General features: G+C 40.0%; 1 protein-coding gene across 1 annotated transcript in view; it reads right to left on the bottom strand.

Moving 5' to 3' along the window:
- Positions 1 to 7,162: 7,162 nt before the first annotated feature.
- Positions 7,163 to 17,563, bottom strand: part of LOC109994473 (dynein, axonemal, heavy chain 2) — a 66,711-nt gene continuing 56,310 nt past the window's right edge. Inside the window, exons 77-87 of the mRNA XM_029280052.2 lie at positions 17,097 to 17,280; positions 16,670 to 16,860; positions 16,289 to 16,480; positions 15,690 to 15,874; positions 14,926 to 15,160; positions 13,451 to 13,602; positions 12,983 to 13,097; positions 9,597 to 9,773; positions 9,103 to 9,177; positions 8,167 to 8,317; positions 7,163 to 7,799 (exon numbers count right to left, since the gene is read on the bottom strand). Coding sequence (XP_029135885.2) covers positions 7,645 to 7,799; positions 8,167 to 8,317; positions 9,103 to 9,177; positions 9,597 to 9,773; positions 12,983 to 13,097; positions 13,451 to 13,602; positions 14,926 to 15,160; positions 15,690 to 15,874; positions 16,289 to 16,480; positions 16,670 to 16,860; positions 17,097 to 17,280 — 1,812 coding nt within the window. The 3' untranslated portion in view covers positions 7,163 to 7,644. The remainder of the gene's footprint in view (positions 7,800 to 8,166; positions 8,318 to 9,102; positions 9,178 to 9,596; positions 9,774 to 12,982; positions 13,098 to 13,450; positions 13,603 to 14,925; positions 15,161 to 15,689; positions 15,875 to 16,288; positions 16,481 to 16,669; positions 16,861 to 17,096; positions 17,281 to 17,563) is intronic.

Genomic DNA, 17,563 nt, shown 5'->3' on the forward strand with positions numbered 1-17,563 from the left:
GCTGCAAACCTTTGCAAAGAGTAATGTAGTGGACACACATTCCCACATACAAACCTAAATAGAAGATGATTATGTGTATAGATTGCCCTGCCTATAGAAATGTTTCTCTATTCCATACGATTCTCTATTCCTGACAAGTTCATAAAGGTTTGCACATTTTATTTTATAGAAACAGTGTGACACATGCCAAAGATGGTACCATGAGCAGTGCTTAGCCATGGATGAACAACAACTCCAACATGCAAGGGTGAACAATTGGGATTGTGCTCTTTGCAGTTAGGGCAGAAAATAAAATACAAATGTCCTGTGGTCTTACCAAATAAAGACATGAGAGCACTTGGGACAAAATGTATCTCATATTTTTAATTTGATGGCTGTATTTTTTGTTAGTTTAAATCCTTGTTAATATTTGTATTGGTTCAAATTTGAAGAAAAAAGATAGATGTATATAGTTGTTGGTGTTTATAATCTTTGTAATTTCATATGTATGTACTAATGTTAATGTTTATAATAAATGTAAAAAAATGTCAATAGTAATGTTTTATTCATGAAAGATTATTAATATTTGAAAAATGTTTGTATGTGTGTTTATTGCAAAATATTAAAAATGCAACATGTAGCTGTGACAGAGCGTATCAAATTGGTACTGTCACATTCAAAACACTGCAGAGAGCTGTGCTGTGTAAGGGAGCTTGACAGTGGATTTCTCAGAAAGCACAGAGTAAAAAGTACTTCATAGTACCTGTGCATGTAGTCTAGGAAGTACTAAGTCCAACCATATCAGAATCATTGTCTACTTATGGAAGAATTTTTTTTTACATGACATCAAAGTCAGAAAAAAAAGAGTCATTATAGTGCTTTATAAGGGGCTTTGACAATGGATGACGTCACTTCTCAGTAGTGTACAGTGGTAGAGAGACTTTCTTGCCCTCCAGGTGGGCGGTTCCATTAGAGTTTGACTTTACTTGAGAGCTATGAATAAGAGTCACAATGACTTCAATATATTTTGCTGAAATTGAAAATGTCAAGAACATTCATTTTATAACCATGTATAATTACAAACATTTAACTCTGTCCTCACTTCTTTATCTGCTATCTTGCCAGGTCTCTCTTGTAAGAGAGATTTTTTAATCTCAATGGAACTTCCTGGTTTTATAAAATGCGTTGTTGTGCATTGTGATCTCACAACTGTTATCTGACTTCTGCTCCTTCTTTGTTGTTTGATCATACCTGTGCACTTAAAAAAAATGGTTTTAAAGATTTATTTTTTGGCCTTTTGTGCGTCAGAGACAGGACAGTGGACATAGCTGGAAATCAGGGAGAGAGCGAGAGTGGGGAATGACATGCGGGAAAGGAGCCACAGGTAGGACCTGAACCTGGGCTGTCTGCTCGGAGGACTACAGCCTCCATACATGGTGCGCACGCACCAACCACCGCACCACCAGCACCCCATACCTGTGCATTTTTACTCTTTTACTGTTTCCAGATTTTCCCATGACTCTTCAGAACAACAGGTTTCTGTCTTTGCAGGGATCTGGGCACATGCGGTACAGTAGGAACACAAGCAGCTCTGGAGACAGTGTCAAGGTCCCCCATACACCCACACTATCACTATTATCCCATTAATAAATACACACAAGCCCTATTCACACGGGACTAGTATTACCTGGGGACCTCATGTGATTTAGAAATGACCCCACCACGTCTGTGTTTCGTGTGGCGCATTCGCACGGGGGTAAGCGAGGTCTGTGTTTTAACTTGAATTTACTATTATATTTATATTATATTCTATTATATTTAATATTATACACCGGATATGATGTCAAGTGTTAACCTTTCCTGCTTCGGCACTCCGACCACAGCGGAGACTGATTGGTCTGCTTCAGTGCCGAAGTTGTAGCCGTCACTTTAAGTGGGGTGCATCAAGATGTAAACAGACGTGGAGAGTCCGGCTTGTTACTTGAGGTGTAGGGCCGTTTATTATGCACACAGAGCTCAAACGGTATACACTTCAGATGCTGACTAGTTTCTCTGCTCTGATTCTACTCCGGTCCCCGACATCAGTAACGTGCCTCTCACACACACCTGCCTCTCACACACACTCCCCTCGTTCTCTCTCTCTCCTCACTCGCACTGAGCCATTCACAGACATACACTACTAGTATAACACCAGGCTCTGTGTAATCTATGCGTAAAAGATAGAAAAATGTTCCATGCATGTAATCCATCTAATCATCTTTGGAGATTTCTCTCTTCTGATGGATTTGAGTTTGCTCTTTCTGTGAATGAGTCTCCATGCTGTGTAGCTAGATGAGCCTCCTGAATGTGCACTCAAAATGCTGTCAAAACTTTCATTTATAATTGCCAATGCAGCCTCCATAATTTTGGACCGGGAAAAGGCAGAAAAAAGGTGCGGAGAACACAAAAAACCTTAAAAACCCCCAAAACTACCCCAAATCACAGAGATGCCGATTCGCACGGGACTAATATTATCACATAACCTCTGTGTTTAGTGAAATATGTTAGGTAATTTGCAGTGGAATTCTTACTTTACAAATTACAGACATGGCAGATTCGCACGGGATGAAGATCACAGACGACCTCCGCATTAATTACAAATTACTAGAGGTCCCCAGGTAGAGGTCTCATTGTCTGAGATTCACTTTTTTAACTTGATCTATTTTCCCCAAAAATAATTGAAATATGAAAAATAGAAAAATAAGACATCGCAATAACAGTTGCCATGGTTGAATCTTAATGTGTGTTTATAGTTTATTGACAGCTGAGTTATCTATTTCACTTGATGAAAGCTGGATCACATGAACTGAAAAAATTCCTGAAGTCTCTTTTAAGTCTGCTTTTAAACAAAAGAAATGGCATTATAACTTCTTCTACCAGCAGCATGTCCATCCCTGAGTCTTCTGAACATCTTTGGTTAGAAATGAAGCGAGTGGACACGGGTGCCTGTGTGCATTTGTGTAAGTTGTTAAATAAATAAAAAGAAGGGACTAAGTGTTCGTGTCAGTGTTCATCAAGGTGCCAATGTGTCTATATCTGTCTGGCTGTAATACTCCTGTTATCCACATGGTGGTGCTGGTACTCTGCCACCATCTGGCCTCTGTCAAACTTCAGCTGCAGCAATGAGTTGAGTACACAAATACAAACTTGTACATATTTAAAGGAAAACAGAGTTTTACAGATAGCACCTTTATAGGCATATGGACAAATTTTGAATCTGAAGCAGAAATCCAAAGTTAAACCTTGTGACAAAAAAGTATATTACACACATATGCGCCCATATTTGCATACTTGAGGTGAAACTTTTTCCAGTGACGTTATACTCTTTTACATAAGCTGTGGTAGAAAAATATGAGTGAGTGTGTGTGCGTCACAGTCTCTACTTGAAGAGGGGTAGGTTAATGGTCTCATTGCAAAGAAGTCATTGATGTTTGAGGTTAGAAGATATCTCAATGATCTGACACGACCTTCATATTTGATTCCAGCAATGAGGCACTTGAGTGCATCCCAGGGACTCTCCTCATCCTCATCCAGGTACAGACTCAGTTTACCATCGCTCACATAACGGAGAATCACAGCAATGATCTTACCAGTCATATTTCTAATTCTAATTAAAAGATTTTTTTAAAAGGCAAATAAAAATGCTCGGCTGCAGTAAAGACAGAACAGTAAAAATAGACTGTACAAGAAGTCTGTGAGCACATTTTAAGTACTTTGTCATTTTTCATTAGTCTAACTGGCCGTCAGTCTGACAGGCTATAAAAAGGCCTTTCTGACTGAGTTAAGTCTACAATGTGTTTTAATGCAGATTACTGACAAAAGGCATCAGCACTGAATGAATTCTGTGCAGTTGCCACAGCCATAACCATTACCTCATCACCGGCACCCAATCCGTCAGCATGTGTGCCCACCAACAACTGTATTGTACTGACGATGGCCTATCTGATGGCAGATATGCCAATGATTGTAACTGCTTATTCGTTTCCTCCGGTATTAGAAGTCTTCCATAAATTTTTCCATTTAAATTGTAATATTTTCTTACATATAAGTGGAGACTTTTGAAGCTTGTGTTTCACTTTTGGATCTTTAGCTGATCAGCCATCCAGGACAAAGGGGACAAATGTATAAAGAAGACTAACAGTGTGGGAACATACAGTGAGGAAGTATAGGAATCAAGAAACCTTCTAACACACTAAATGCTGTTTATTTATTCACTGGGCCACCATATTTAAAATAGATTATTTCCATACACGTGTTTTGGAACATGAAGTACTTATCTAACCTCTGTCCTTGTTTTGCCTTTATTCAAAATGAATGAGGGAGCTCATTATCCAATCAAGCACATAATGTACAGAGTGTAGCAGGCAAGGCAAGGCCAATGAACTTGCAGTAACTTGTTGTATAAATCCAGCAATCAAGCTATCTTAACAAAAAGAGTGGTTAGCACTAGGGCTGGGAATCTTTAAGCGTCTCACAATTCAGAATTGATTTTTGATTTTCAGAAAGATTCTGGATTCAAAATCTATTTATGAATTGGTGCATAGTTCCGGATCTACTCCAGTCATCTGTGAGACTGGCTGAAGTTCTTGTTGCTCTGCATTCTACTGAGTTAAATAGCTAGCCTTAGCACTTAGCAGGGAGTGACTGATTAGCCCCTCCCAAAAAAAATAATAAATAATAATATTTTTTGGAAGTTATGAATCGATTTTAAATCTTAGAAGAGAAGAATCTAATTTTTAACTTAAATCGATTTGTAATCCCTCCTCTAGGTAGCACTGTGTCTACTTAGGCACCAAACAGGAAGAATCAGGAAATAGACTCTCCTCACCACACAAAGTGAGAATAAGTGGTGAAAACCTGTTTGAACTGTGTCTCTGAATTCTGAACAAACATATGCGTGCATCTATCAAGAACTGACCTGTGTGTCACTTGTGCCCAGGTCATTATCAGATGTAAAGATGCAGGAGGATATGGAAGGAAGAAAATGAATCGAAGGAAGAAAATAAAAATTCCCCAAACAAACAAATTGTTTGATGTAAGTGACATTTCCCTTGTTACAGAGAGGTGTGTCTGAAAAGCAACAAACCATAGAAAGTGACAGTCAGTCCTCTACTGGTATAATAAATAGCTGCAAATCATGCTGATGAGCATGAGCGAACAGGGGAACAGTGGGTCGATGCAGGAAGCAATAGATTCGTCTGAATAAACCAAATCAATCAAATATTCATGAAGTATTTTGTGCACTTTGTCAAGCACAAATGACACTTGAGACTACAAGAAACATTTGAGGGGAAGAAAACACACTGCTATGCAACAACATAAATCAGAGACAGAAGAGCAGTAAGGGAGGTAGAAAAAAGATGGTCTTATTTTGTTCTTCATGCCCTTGTCTGTCATGTTTTTGGCAAATGTAGACTGGTTCTGGCCTTGAGAGAAACAGCATGGAAGGTCTTGCTCATGCTATAGAGAACTGAGCTCCTGTGAGGTCCAGACCCAGAGACAGAAAACAGATCAGAGGAGTCCTGGAAGTAGTTTCCTTAACAACCCAGGGAAAGGATAAAGAAGGTGAAAATGAATGAGCCAATGTGGTGTAACTCACTTTGGCAATTAATAGTAAACAGTGTTAGCATTTAGTGAGCTTCTGGGTTGTCAAGTGAGCCTCAACCTAACAGAGTTTGAGGACTGATTTCATTTATACATACAGTTTACAGTTGATACAGTTTTCAAATTAACGTCAAGAACTGAGAATCTCTGGAGCTATTTCTTCATCAGAGTCAATCAAAGAGAAACACAGAGTGAACCACATGGATAATGGAGTAGAGTAAGAACAGTAAAAACAGGGACAGATTGCACAAACAGCTTTTAAAGCAGGTGGTTGTGTAAAGGAAAAACCGAAGAGGGGGCTATGTGAAGAACAAGTTCTGACACATGGAGAACATGGATGGTTTGATGCAAAAAGGGCAGGTGAGATGTGTCCAAGAAAAAGCTAAGTGGAAAGAGAAGGGAATGCGTAATATAAGGAAGTTTTGGTCAGGCAAAGAGCTGGATCTGAGGTGGACCTTAAGCCTTCTGACAAACAGCTACAATTCTCCCACCCATCAGTCAGATCAGCCACGCCCCTCATTTGCTTCCAGCATTCACACTATTGTTATTCCAAAAAATGTATTATTATTTATAATTTATTATTTACTGTGAGCTTTAAAGCGGCAGGTGGTCCAGAGAAATCTCCATCTGGGCTAATGTTAAACTTCAGCCTGACTTCACTGACCAAACCTCTTGGGACTAACTTTTTAAATCGCTGTGGTTTCCACATTTCTTGGATCCCAGACATAAAAATCACATCAACGCGTTCGGCCATTTGTCCTCTTGCTCACAAAATCATCATTTAGCCACCAACTCTTAATTTAAGCCCTTGAAATGAGCACCCAATAGGGAGATGTTTTCCCCTGCCTCTGTGTGTTTCCGTGTGATTGCCCTGATTGTCCTCACCTGTGTCTTGTTAGTCTGTGTATTTAGTCTCTGTGTTTCTTCCCTACTTTTTCTTCATCTTCTACTATTCCTTCAGCTATTTCTGCTTATTCTTCTTCATTCAGCAGTGTTTTGCAAAACATTTCAGCCGTCAGCATTCACACGCATTTTCCGCAGGTAAATGCAAATTATCTAGTTATGAATTACCTTTATACTTCACAAAATCAATACAGACACGTTTTTTTTAAACATCAGCCCCCGTAAACAGAGGTGCTGCTTGTCAATAGGCAGTGTCTCAAAGTGCCTCAAAATGTGCAAATTTTGCAATGACAGTGAGTAGAAAAAAATCCAGTGTGATTGTCCTGATTGTCTTCACCTGTGTCGTTAGTCTCACCTGTGTCTGATTACCCCTGTCTATTTAGTCTCTGTGTTTCTGCCCCTCTGTGTCAGTTCATTGTAGTTATGTCAGATGTTTGTATGTCAGTAGATGGCTGTTTTCCTCATGCTCTAGTACTACCTGTGGTTTCCTCATGGTTAGTTTTCTCCTTTAGTAAGTTGTGTGTTTGCCTTTGGCCTTTTTGTTTAAATAAGTATTTTTTGTTAGCTCTGCATCTGGGTCCTCCTCTCAGTTTTCTCGATCCGTGACAGAAGCAATATTTCACACAAATAAGGAAAATGTGTTTTTTTTTTTTAATAACTGAAGCATTCATTCTCATTTATGTCAGAGGAGATATTGTGTGGTTGTATTTTTTCTGAAGTGTTTTGTCAAAGATTCAATGAGCACATAGAGACCCTTACATGAGCAGACAGTAACTTTATCCAGATGTTACAAAGAAGCAAGGTTCCACCTCACAGCAGGAGACTATCCCCGGTGTATGCCTGTGTCTATGTCAGCATGGAAAGGCTGATGTAGGTCTGTTATGAGGTGACTTATCGTTAAGCTGACATAATGAAAATAAGACAATAGAGAGAAACAAACCAGACCAGAACGAGACCAACTCAAATGTCTTTAGGAGTGACTCAGCACTTTTACTGTTACCTTGCATGTGAAGAGAAGTTACAGAATCAACATGTCATTTATCCTCTGTTGTGGCCTTGTAGCCTTTAAAAATGTAAAAATAATTAAAAAAGAGTCAATGTGTGAGTGTGTATAGTCCCTTAGTTGTCTAGGCTCAGTAGAAGTGCAGTTCCTCTTTTGATCCAGTGGTCTGGGGTCACAGCTCCAGATTTGAGTTCAATGCTGACCACAAAAGAAGCTCTGCCTGCCCCGCCCGATCGAACTGGGTAGAAGTAACACGGACACAGGTACATACCTGAACACAAACAGAGAGGGACAAAGACAGAGTTAGTCTGGTTCTGATCTCAAAGGAACTCTTGCTTAGTGCTGTGCTCATGACGATGGATTCATGATGGGTCTTCAGATAACATTTGTTTTGAATTGGCACAACACCAATAAAGATTGGTTGGTTGGATGATTGAATGGTTGGTTGATTGATTGACTGACTGGTTGATTGATGATTGGTTGGTTGGTGGGTGGGTGGTTGATTGATTGACTGACTGACTGGTTGGTTGATTGAGTGATTGACTGACTGATTGGTTGATTGACATTGGGCATGACTAAGGAAGACAGTTGGTGGAATAGAGTAGAACATTTCGGTTTGAAAGTCTAGAACGACTCACTCTTGGACATCTTCTTGCGGTTTTCCACAGGTTTGAAGTTAATGGTTGGAATGGGACAGACCATCTGCATTGGTTCTGCTTCTACCAGACAAGAGTTCTTCTTGTCCCAACCAGCCCCTTCCAGGAACAGACCTCGGATAAATACCCCATCCTAAAGGGTGGATGTGGAGAAGCAGAAAAACAAGAACATAAAGGAGAGGACAATCAGGGAACTGTGAAGCTGACTCCTGTTTGGGGGTGAGACATTTCAATAAGATAATGCAATATGATGGACAAAGAAGAGGTAGAAAACAAGGGAGATGGGAGGTGTAATGAGGAAGGAGGAAAGAGAGATGGATGAACATGAGTTAGATATATAGGACATAATGAAAAGTAAGGTTTCTCAGTGACATTTAAAAAAAATAATTTCCTCTTAAAGTTAACACAAGATCCTGGTATAGATAATCGTTATTCACAAAGCTGTTTTCCCCTTCAAGAGAGCTCCCCAGGTGATAAACAGTTAGGAGTAGTGAGGAGGACTTTTTAGAGACTCAACAGTTTCTCAAGCAACGTGAAGACGGATAGAAGAAATGTTCTCCAAACACTGAAGGACAGTGAGTTCATTTAAGGCTACAGATGGGATCGTGCAGGGATCATGTTTATGGTGGATCTCATTAGGGATCGCTCTCTTGGAGTACTCTCAGAATGTTTGAATACATGCACAGGAGTGGAGGTAAGAAAGGACATGGGTAGAAAATGAAAGTGAAGGAAGAAATAAAACAAAACAAAATAAGGACAGGAGGAAAAGTCAAAGTCTAAATTTGAGTTGTAAAACTGCCTCATGCATCTATTTAAAATGCAAGAACAGATTTAAGGAAAAGAAGAAGACAGAGGTATAAAGTGTCCTGCTTTGAATGAAAATTCAAATGAAAGAGACATTTGTGTATAAGGAGTCACCTTAGGCGGGGAGAGGAGGTTGCTGTCATCTACAGTGGACACTACAAACTCCCAAGACAGAGTATCCACTGAAATCTGCAAAAGAGTTTCGAAGAGACATTGTGACTAACAGGCATGAACAAAAGTTTATCATTAGATGAATAATGTAAGTTATTATGTGTAATGTTAAACTGTGTGGTGGTTGGCTGTAAGATCCATTCAGAGCCTAGATAAATGTATGGACTCCAAAATAAAAACATCAGAAAAGAATGTTAGGTAGGATAAGATTTCTGAAAATACAAGGGGATGACCTCAGTTAATATCTGATCACCAGTGGGTGTTACAGGAGTTTTTATTGTTATTGTTGGTGATGCACATACAGTAATCCTGATGATCATATTTCAACATTTTAAACTTGTTTTAGAATCATGTGCTTTATAAGTTAAAATACAGCTTCCTGCTGTGGTGTTACTATATCTGTTTTCTTCTGCGTGTATAGGATTGTGTGAACTCACATTGTTCTGTCGAGCAGAGGACTGCAGAACAGCAGTGAGGAAACTGTTTGGAAAGGTGAAGCCAGAAAGCCAGAACAAGGTGGGGGGCTGAACCGTCTCAGCCCAGCGTGCAAACTGAGTGACTCGCTGGGAAAGATCCCTGGTCCAAGCTGCCAGGGGCTTCAGGGAGGGGTAAGCCTGTTAGACATAATGACATATAGAAGAGAGTGAAGGAGACAGAAAAAGAGACACAAGGCAATTCTACAGTCATTCCATGTTCACCAGCTGATGGTAGCTGCTCATAATGGGAGCAGGTTTTGTCCAGTACAGTATTACTGGTCTCTATAAACATGTAGCTGGATACAGAAAGGATTTGGGAGAAATGTGTGGATATTTGAAGTGAGGTGAGATCTTAATATGAAACCTTTTGCTGATTTAATATTGACGAGATAACCTCAGAAGATCTATTCTTACATAATCTGTCATATCACACACAGTGAAATATTCAGAGTCAAATACAAGTAAAGGAAGAAATAATGATTTTTCCTATAAGTCCAATCATTCAGTTCAAGTCGATATAGAAACAAAGGCAGTGCCATTTATATTCTGAAAGATTTACATTTAATCTGTTGGCAAAAAGACAAACTGTATGTATATCCTCTGCTTTCTTAAATCTTTCAGGGATAATAAGAATCTTTTTTGGTCTTTCATCTCTTGTGAACATTGAGAGTTGCACATTATTGTTACCCCCCCCACCATTGACTTTAAAGTCTTAATTACTCCATTCGTCAAAATCTGCTCAATGCTTGTAGTCTTACCATGTTTGAAAACGAAAACAAAAGAACGGAAACTGAGTTCAACCTGCATAACAGTACGGCTGAAGGCTAATTAAAATATCTTCTGAGTTAATGTCACTTTCATTCAGGCGTCTTTGCACTAACCATGGTCCTATTCATACCCACTGCTTTAAGCCTGGAAACTCGTCTATTGTCTGAATATTTGAGCTGCTTTGAGCTGGTCCGCAGCCAATCAGGAGTCTTCTATGCTAAAGGTGAAAGAAAGAGGAACTTGGCTGTTGTGCCTCAGGAATGCTTGTCTTTGCAGATCTAGCATTGAGTAAGGGGTTAGGGTCTTAGTCTTGTTCTGACATACGTTTCACATCTCTAATTTGGTTCCCAAGTTTTTGTTACATGCAAATCTTTTCTATCTGCTCTTATGATGTGTTATGCTACCTGCCTCACCCTTTCCATCTAGACACAGTCTACCATACATAAATGCACAGCCTCAGTTGATGACCTAAAGACATTAAAGGGGATGTAAGCCCGTCCAATTTGTACATAATATGATGTAACTTCTATGTTTAGTTTCTGATTCCCAGAGCCCTCTTAACTGGTACAGACCAACAAGACACTGAAACCAATATGAGCAGTTACACATGTGAGGAAGGCAGAGGTTGCAAAGCACTAGTTCCAACCTTTTATAATGCACTTAGTTGATCCTTATACACAGACATTTGACCAGTAATAATTTAGTATCCACAACTTTCCATAGTATGTAAAAAACTGTCATTCTTTTAATACTGAAGCAGTGACAGAATGTTACATATCAGCAATCGTCATCTTTTTTGTTTGTTTACAAAAATGACTTTGCATCATTTATATAGATGAATTGCTACGCTTGGCTTCCCCTTTATAAGGCTGGATTGGAAACTGTTGAAGCAGGAGGGGGTTAAATTCACCATCAAAAAAATGAAACATGAGCTTTCTGATTTGTCTGGTTCCTGGGATCCTTTTTATATATTTACCTCTCACTGGAAAATGAGCATGAATGGAATCAGTGACATGTTACCTGTAATACTTTTGCGTAAAAGATATGCACATCTTAAATAAATAAAAATGATATGTACATATGCTGTACAGATTTTAAAACGCTAACTGAATCACCAGAGCTCTGTACAAAAACACAATTACATAATGCCATGAGTCTGTGAGTTCAGAACTAATGAGAGGCTGCCATGCCAAGGAAAGGCGGAGAACGGAGAGATGAACGGATGGAGGGATAAATAAGCAGGACTTCTTGTTGCTGCTTAGACCAGACGAGACATAAAGACGTAGAAAAGAGCAGAAGAGATGGAACACTTGATGGAAGATAGAGAAAGAATGTCATGCTAATGAAGATGAAGTAGACAGTGAGTAATTCAAAATATGCACATAGAGAAACAGGGCAAGTTGTCTAGCTTCGTGGTCAGTAGAATGAAAAGGCTGAGCTGGAGGCTGCAGTCCTGATAGCTGTCCACTACTCATAGAAAGGAAATCAAAACAAACACACCATATGTGCATACATTGTACTGTAATAAGCTGTTGGCTAAGTAACAATGAGCTCAAGGTCCTTTTTCAGAAAGTGGAGCCAGCCCTGGAAGGTACATTGCTTTTAACTGTATGGATTAGTCCCCAGATGCTGGCTTTGTTCAGCCCTATATAGGCTGAGGTAAGCTACACCCCATGAAAAAAAACAAGGCAAACGCACACAAAAACAAACACATGCGTTTGCAGTACATTTTCATGCAAAGCCTCTTATGAAAACTTAATTAGACACTTGAAAAACAGAAAATGAACTACTGAATGACCCTTGCCCCCTCCCCCCCCCCCCATGTGTACTGTTTTCTAGCCATACAACCTTGTATTCTCTCCTCCAGCTTTAAGTGTTGACAAAATTACAACTGGAGTCCTGCCACAGCTGTGCCAACTAACTCTGTGAGTGTGTGTGTGTGTGTGTGTGTGTGTGACTGCAGTTGGACACAGGAGAACAATAAGAGTGTGTGTGTCTGTCTCCATGCAGAGTGATGGATAAATACAACTTTAAAAATGGTTAGAATTTACAGGGACAGGCCCGCAGCAGTGTGACTGCTTTAAGAGAAAGAATAGATAGAATGTTCTCTGTTGAGTTTCTGCTGAGCGGAAAATTCAGTATAATTTGTTGCAAAGAGAATATACCTCATCAAGTATTGTGCCCACCAATAGTCGATCACAATAATCGTGGTTGATCACGTTTTTACAAGTCGTACAGAAATATTATAGCTTCTACCACTGATAGGAAAAGTGTTACCCAGAAAGGTGAAACTCTTGTTGGATCAGGATGAAACTATGAATTTGCTCAAGTTTATCTAAAAGTACTTAAGAGGTAGTCAGAAGTTGTCTATTGACTTCAGCCGTCTTACTTTGTGTAGCGAGTCCACTCTCTAAAATCTCATCACGCTAAGAAAAAGATAAGTAAGGAATAAATGAAAGCACCTGCACATACTGTAATGGTGTTAATTAAGTTCAACCACAAAATATGACTTTGAAGGACGCCTGTGAAGTGTGATATTTTGGCTGCTGTTTGTTGGTGAGTGTGTGTATGTCTTGCACCTTCTCCCACAGTGGTGGTACACGGGCGTCATAGATGCAGTGGAAGATCTCCTCCAAGCTTGATGACATCACCACTAAGCCTGTGATCCCTTTCTCCAGCTCCACCAGGGACGAACTAACACATGAAATGCACAAAAACAACACACTGTGGTTACCTTCTCTTCTTTGAGTATTATTTTAGTTTTGCCTGCCAAGACATTTGTAAATGTCACACACACACACACACACACACACACACACACACACACACACACACACACACACACACACACACACACACACACACACACACACACACACACACACACACACACACACACACACACACACACACACACACACACACACACACACACACACACACACACACACACACACACACACACACACACACACACACACACACACACACACACACACACACACACACACACACACACACACACACACACACACGATAGTTCCTACATGATGGTGTTCAGTAGTGCGTTGTATCTCTGGATTTCTTGCAGAAGGACCACATTAAGAGGTGAAGGGTTGTCCTGGAGCAACGACCGGGTGCCCTCGAAGTCAATCAATGCTGGGATCTTCCCTTGAACATCTGACAGCAGCTCTAATACCTTCAAACATCAATGACATGTTTTACAACAGAAGATGAGACAGTTTAACTTATAAATGCACTGCACTCACGTTTAAAATAACAATAATTTATTGATCCTGTGAGGGGAAATTCGTTTTTACACTCTGTCTAGTAAACATGCCACACAAACAGGATCCTATGGACAGGGGGGGCTGCCCACAGTGGGCGCTCATGAGCTGGTGGGGGGGTTGGGTGCCTTGCTCAAGGGCACCTTGGCGGTGGTTGGGAGGTGGACTGGCACCTCTCCAGCTACCAGGCCAGTTTCCGGACTTGGTCTGTGACTTGAACCGGCGACCCTCCGATTCCCAACCGAAGTCCCTACAGACTGAGCTACTGCGGCCCCCAGAATGAGATATTAAAGCTGCATCAAGTCAAGTTGGACCTTTATTAGTTCCTACTGTAGGACTGTTGATGATAACCCTTTTGTCTTCTCGGAAAAAAAAACAGCTCCCATAATCACAAATATCACTAAAAGGTTTATTGATAGGAGGATGCACATCATCCATCAGCACCAATTTTTGTTCAGATCAAATTAATGCAATATATTTAACTCTGAGCCTTGTAAGCATACAGTTAGCTTTCTGTCTCAAAGATGCTCTAGTTTGCTGAGTTGTTGCTGTTATACTTACAGCAGCAGTAAAAAGAAATCCCATGGCATTAGAACTTAATGGGAGTGGCTTTTTGAAGTATTCAGTCAAGCACTTTGGCAAACCTCAGATAAGTAGGTAAGTAGTCGTGCCTATTTAAAAACTTAAAAATAATCTTATTGAAAACATTAAAAGATAATGGCATTATATTTTTTTAAACCAAGGTATAAGCAGGATTTAACCCTTCAAGGTGTCCACTGTCAGGTCAAAAGCAAACATCCATAATAAACTGATAATGAAATACTTGTTGGAAATCATCTTTAACATTCATCATTGCTGATATCAAATACCATTAATACATCTTGAGCAATTAAATGACTTTTATGGATCACTTTTGATAATCTAATAATCCTTTTTTATATAATACATTCAGATGTCATTAATGCTGGTCTTCAAAATGATTTGGCATTTGCTTCTAATATATTACTGACAGCAACTTAAGTTTAATGCCTTAAAGGGTTATGATATTTATATGTATGTGGACAGACAATTACAATTTCAAAAGCTGTGACATGTTTATGATCCATTCATAATCTTTAGATTCTGTCTATGGCCCTGCTTACTGTTCAACTATTAATAATCATAATCTTATAATTCTTATAAGTCATATATTTCCATTTAACTAGTCATTTTCATCCTTACAACCCCCCACTCACCTTTTCTTCTCTACTTGGCCCGGCCCCTGCAGCAGTGGGACTGGTGACTTGGGGTTGCAGAGAGAGTAAGGTGTCAAACAGTGTCCTGGACTCTGCGATCTGGCTGGCTATATCTGCATTAGAGTGTTGGCCAAACACCTCAGGGTGCTCTGTGGAAGGCAGCATACTGATATGTTCCTTGTATGAGGACTGGGGACCATCGCGGGGGATGTAATAGGAGGTTAAGGAGGACAACCTGAAACATAAAGTGGGAAGACAGAATACAAAGTCAGTCAGATATACTGTGAGCCCCAATTTATAGACGAGTCTTAGAAAAAGATGGCTGACTTTTAGGTACAGCTGTGGTTGTTTGTTGTCTGGATTAGGCTTGTCTCATGTTTGGATGTTTTGCGACATGTATGAGTGTTTTTGTTAAGGGTGGGTGGGGGATAAGAAAATAAAAATATTTCCCTGTACAGTAAAAGCTATTTTCTGTTATTATCTTTCAATAAAAAGACCTTTGAAAGAAAAGAAAAAGATGGCTTGAAACAAAGCAGCATTTGCACAAGTCATAACACTTACTCAATAGAAGACTAAGGGATCTTGCTAGTGCTCAGGTGCAAAGAGTATCTTCTTCCCTGATTGTCCACTAGGTGGAGCTGTCACATTATGACAGTTGGCTTCAGTAGGCAATTGAAATTCAGCCACAAAATATATCTAAATGTCTCTGACATCAGCACTGCCAACCACTGCATGTGTGTGTGTGTGTGTTGAACGTGTCTCACTTAAAGAAGGGCTGGTCTACTGCAGAGTCACAGAAGTAGCCGTTGATGTAAGTGGTAAGAAGACGTCTATCCCAGTCGTCTGTCACATGACCTCCATAGTTGACCCCAGCAATGAGATACTTCAGTGCATCCCATGGAATCTCCTCATACTCATCCAGGTACAGACTCAACAGATTCTCACTCACCTAGGGGGATATGAAGATAATGAGATAAGAAACAGACTATGGTCAAGTTAATACTCTGTGATGTGGATATTACACAAAAACAGTTCAAACAGATTGAGTAGGAAGTTAGATGAATTCAGTTTCATTCAAACTAGGTTGTCATGTTTCACATGTCACTCTTCAAAAGCTCTGTCAATCACTTAAAGTCTATATTTGTGTCAGATATGATTATTGAAATGACAAGTAATGATTGAATTATTACAATTATCCCCACCCAACCACAACCTCAACATAGCAATTTTCATAGCATAGCAATCAAGACGTCATCTAGGTGTTGTCACCACCAACACCATAACCGTACAATACCCCCCACCCCCGTTTTCCCTTTTTTTTTCCAGTTCTCTCTGTTTCCTTTAGTATCAGATAAGTTCTGACCTCAAAGTCAGAATCGTTGAAGCCATAGACTATATTCCATCCCAGCTGTAAAAACTTCTTCCTCTCCAGCAGTATGCTGTGAAAGAAACAGAGGGAGAAGAGCAGCTTCCTGTATAAGACAGGTCTTGAACAGCGGTTGAACTGATCCTCGGTCACCAGCTGGTAGAGACGCTTCATGTTGGCTTTTATACCCTAGATACAAAGAGGGCAGTGTTAAAACTGGGGAGGGTTGAATTACCATATTTACCATACAATATATGAAGGTGCATACATCCAATATACAAAGGATAAAACATGTGGATCTATTGTGATGGATAACATTTATGTATGCTTTTATAGTAAACGGCTAATTTCTGAAATCCTCATGTGTGAGTATTGCACCTTTGGTGGTTCAGTGGTCATCTTGATGCCAGCCTGCAGTATGGTGATGGGAAATTCAGGATGTGGGGAAGAGCTCAGCCAGAGTCTGAAGTTTTTGTTTGGCTTTTCCACCTGTAGCTGCTCCACCAGCTTGTCCAACTCAGGCATCCACGAGAGAGAAAGGTGGCAGTTGGCAAGGAACACCCAGTGACCTGGGCAGAAAAAGAAGGCGCAGGTTGCATTGATGTCTTTGTTAGATATTTGATGTCATGCCTAGTTGTTTTTGAGTACCAAGGTTATCTTTTGTGAACTAAAGGAAGACAAAAAAAGGTTAGTAAAGCTAATATGACAAGTTTTGAAAAAACAAGTGGTTGGAGTAAAACATTTATACGGCTAAGCAACAAAACAAATAAGAAATAGAAGAGCAAAGTCAAAGATGGTATTGTACCAGTCTTGACACCCTCCTCTATCATGCTCTTAGCAATGGGGGCCTGCCCCTGACCCAGAGACAGAGCATGGAAATGATTGCTCATGCCAGAGGCGTCAGCAAGCTGCAACAGGGCTCCTGTTGGGTCCACACCAGAAGACAGCACAAAGATCAGAGGAGTCCTGCATGTGGATTCTTCCACAACCTGGCGAGAGGACAGAAGAAATGAGATGTTATGGTTTGGTCTTTTTCTAGTTTGGTTTTTCAGTGTTTAGTGTTTCATGATTTAGTTTGTAGTTGTCCTCTGTGTTTCTTGTATTCCTGTCTGTGTGTTTTTAGTGTTTCATTCTTGAGTTCTGTGTGTTTCCCTGTGTGATTGCCCTCACCTGTGTCTTGTTAGTCTCACCTGTGTCTGATTCCCCTGTGTATTTAGTCTCTGTGTTTCTGCCCTTCCATGTCAGTTCATTGTTGTATGTATGTTGTAGGTA

The sequence above is a fragment of the Labrus bergylta genome, chromosome 10, assembly GCF_963930695.1.
Source record: "Labrus bergylta chromosome 10, fLabBer1.1, whole genome shotgun sequence".
NCBI classification, from domain to species: Eukaryota; Metazoa; Chordata; class Actinopteri; order Labriformes; family Labridae; genus Labrus; species Labrus bergylta.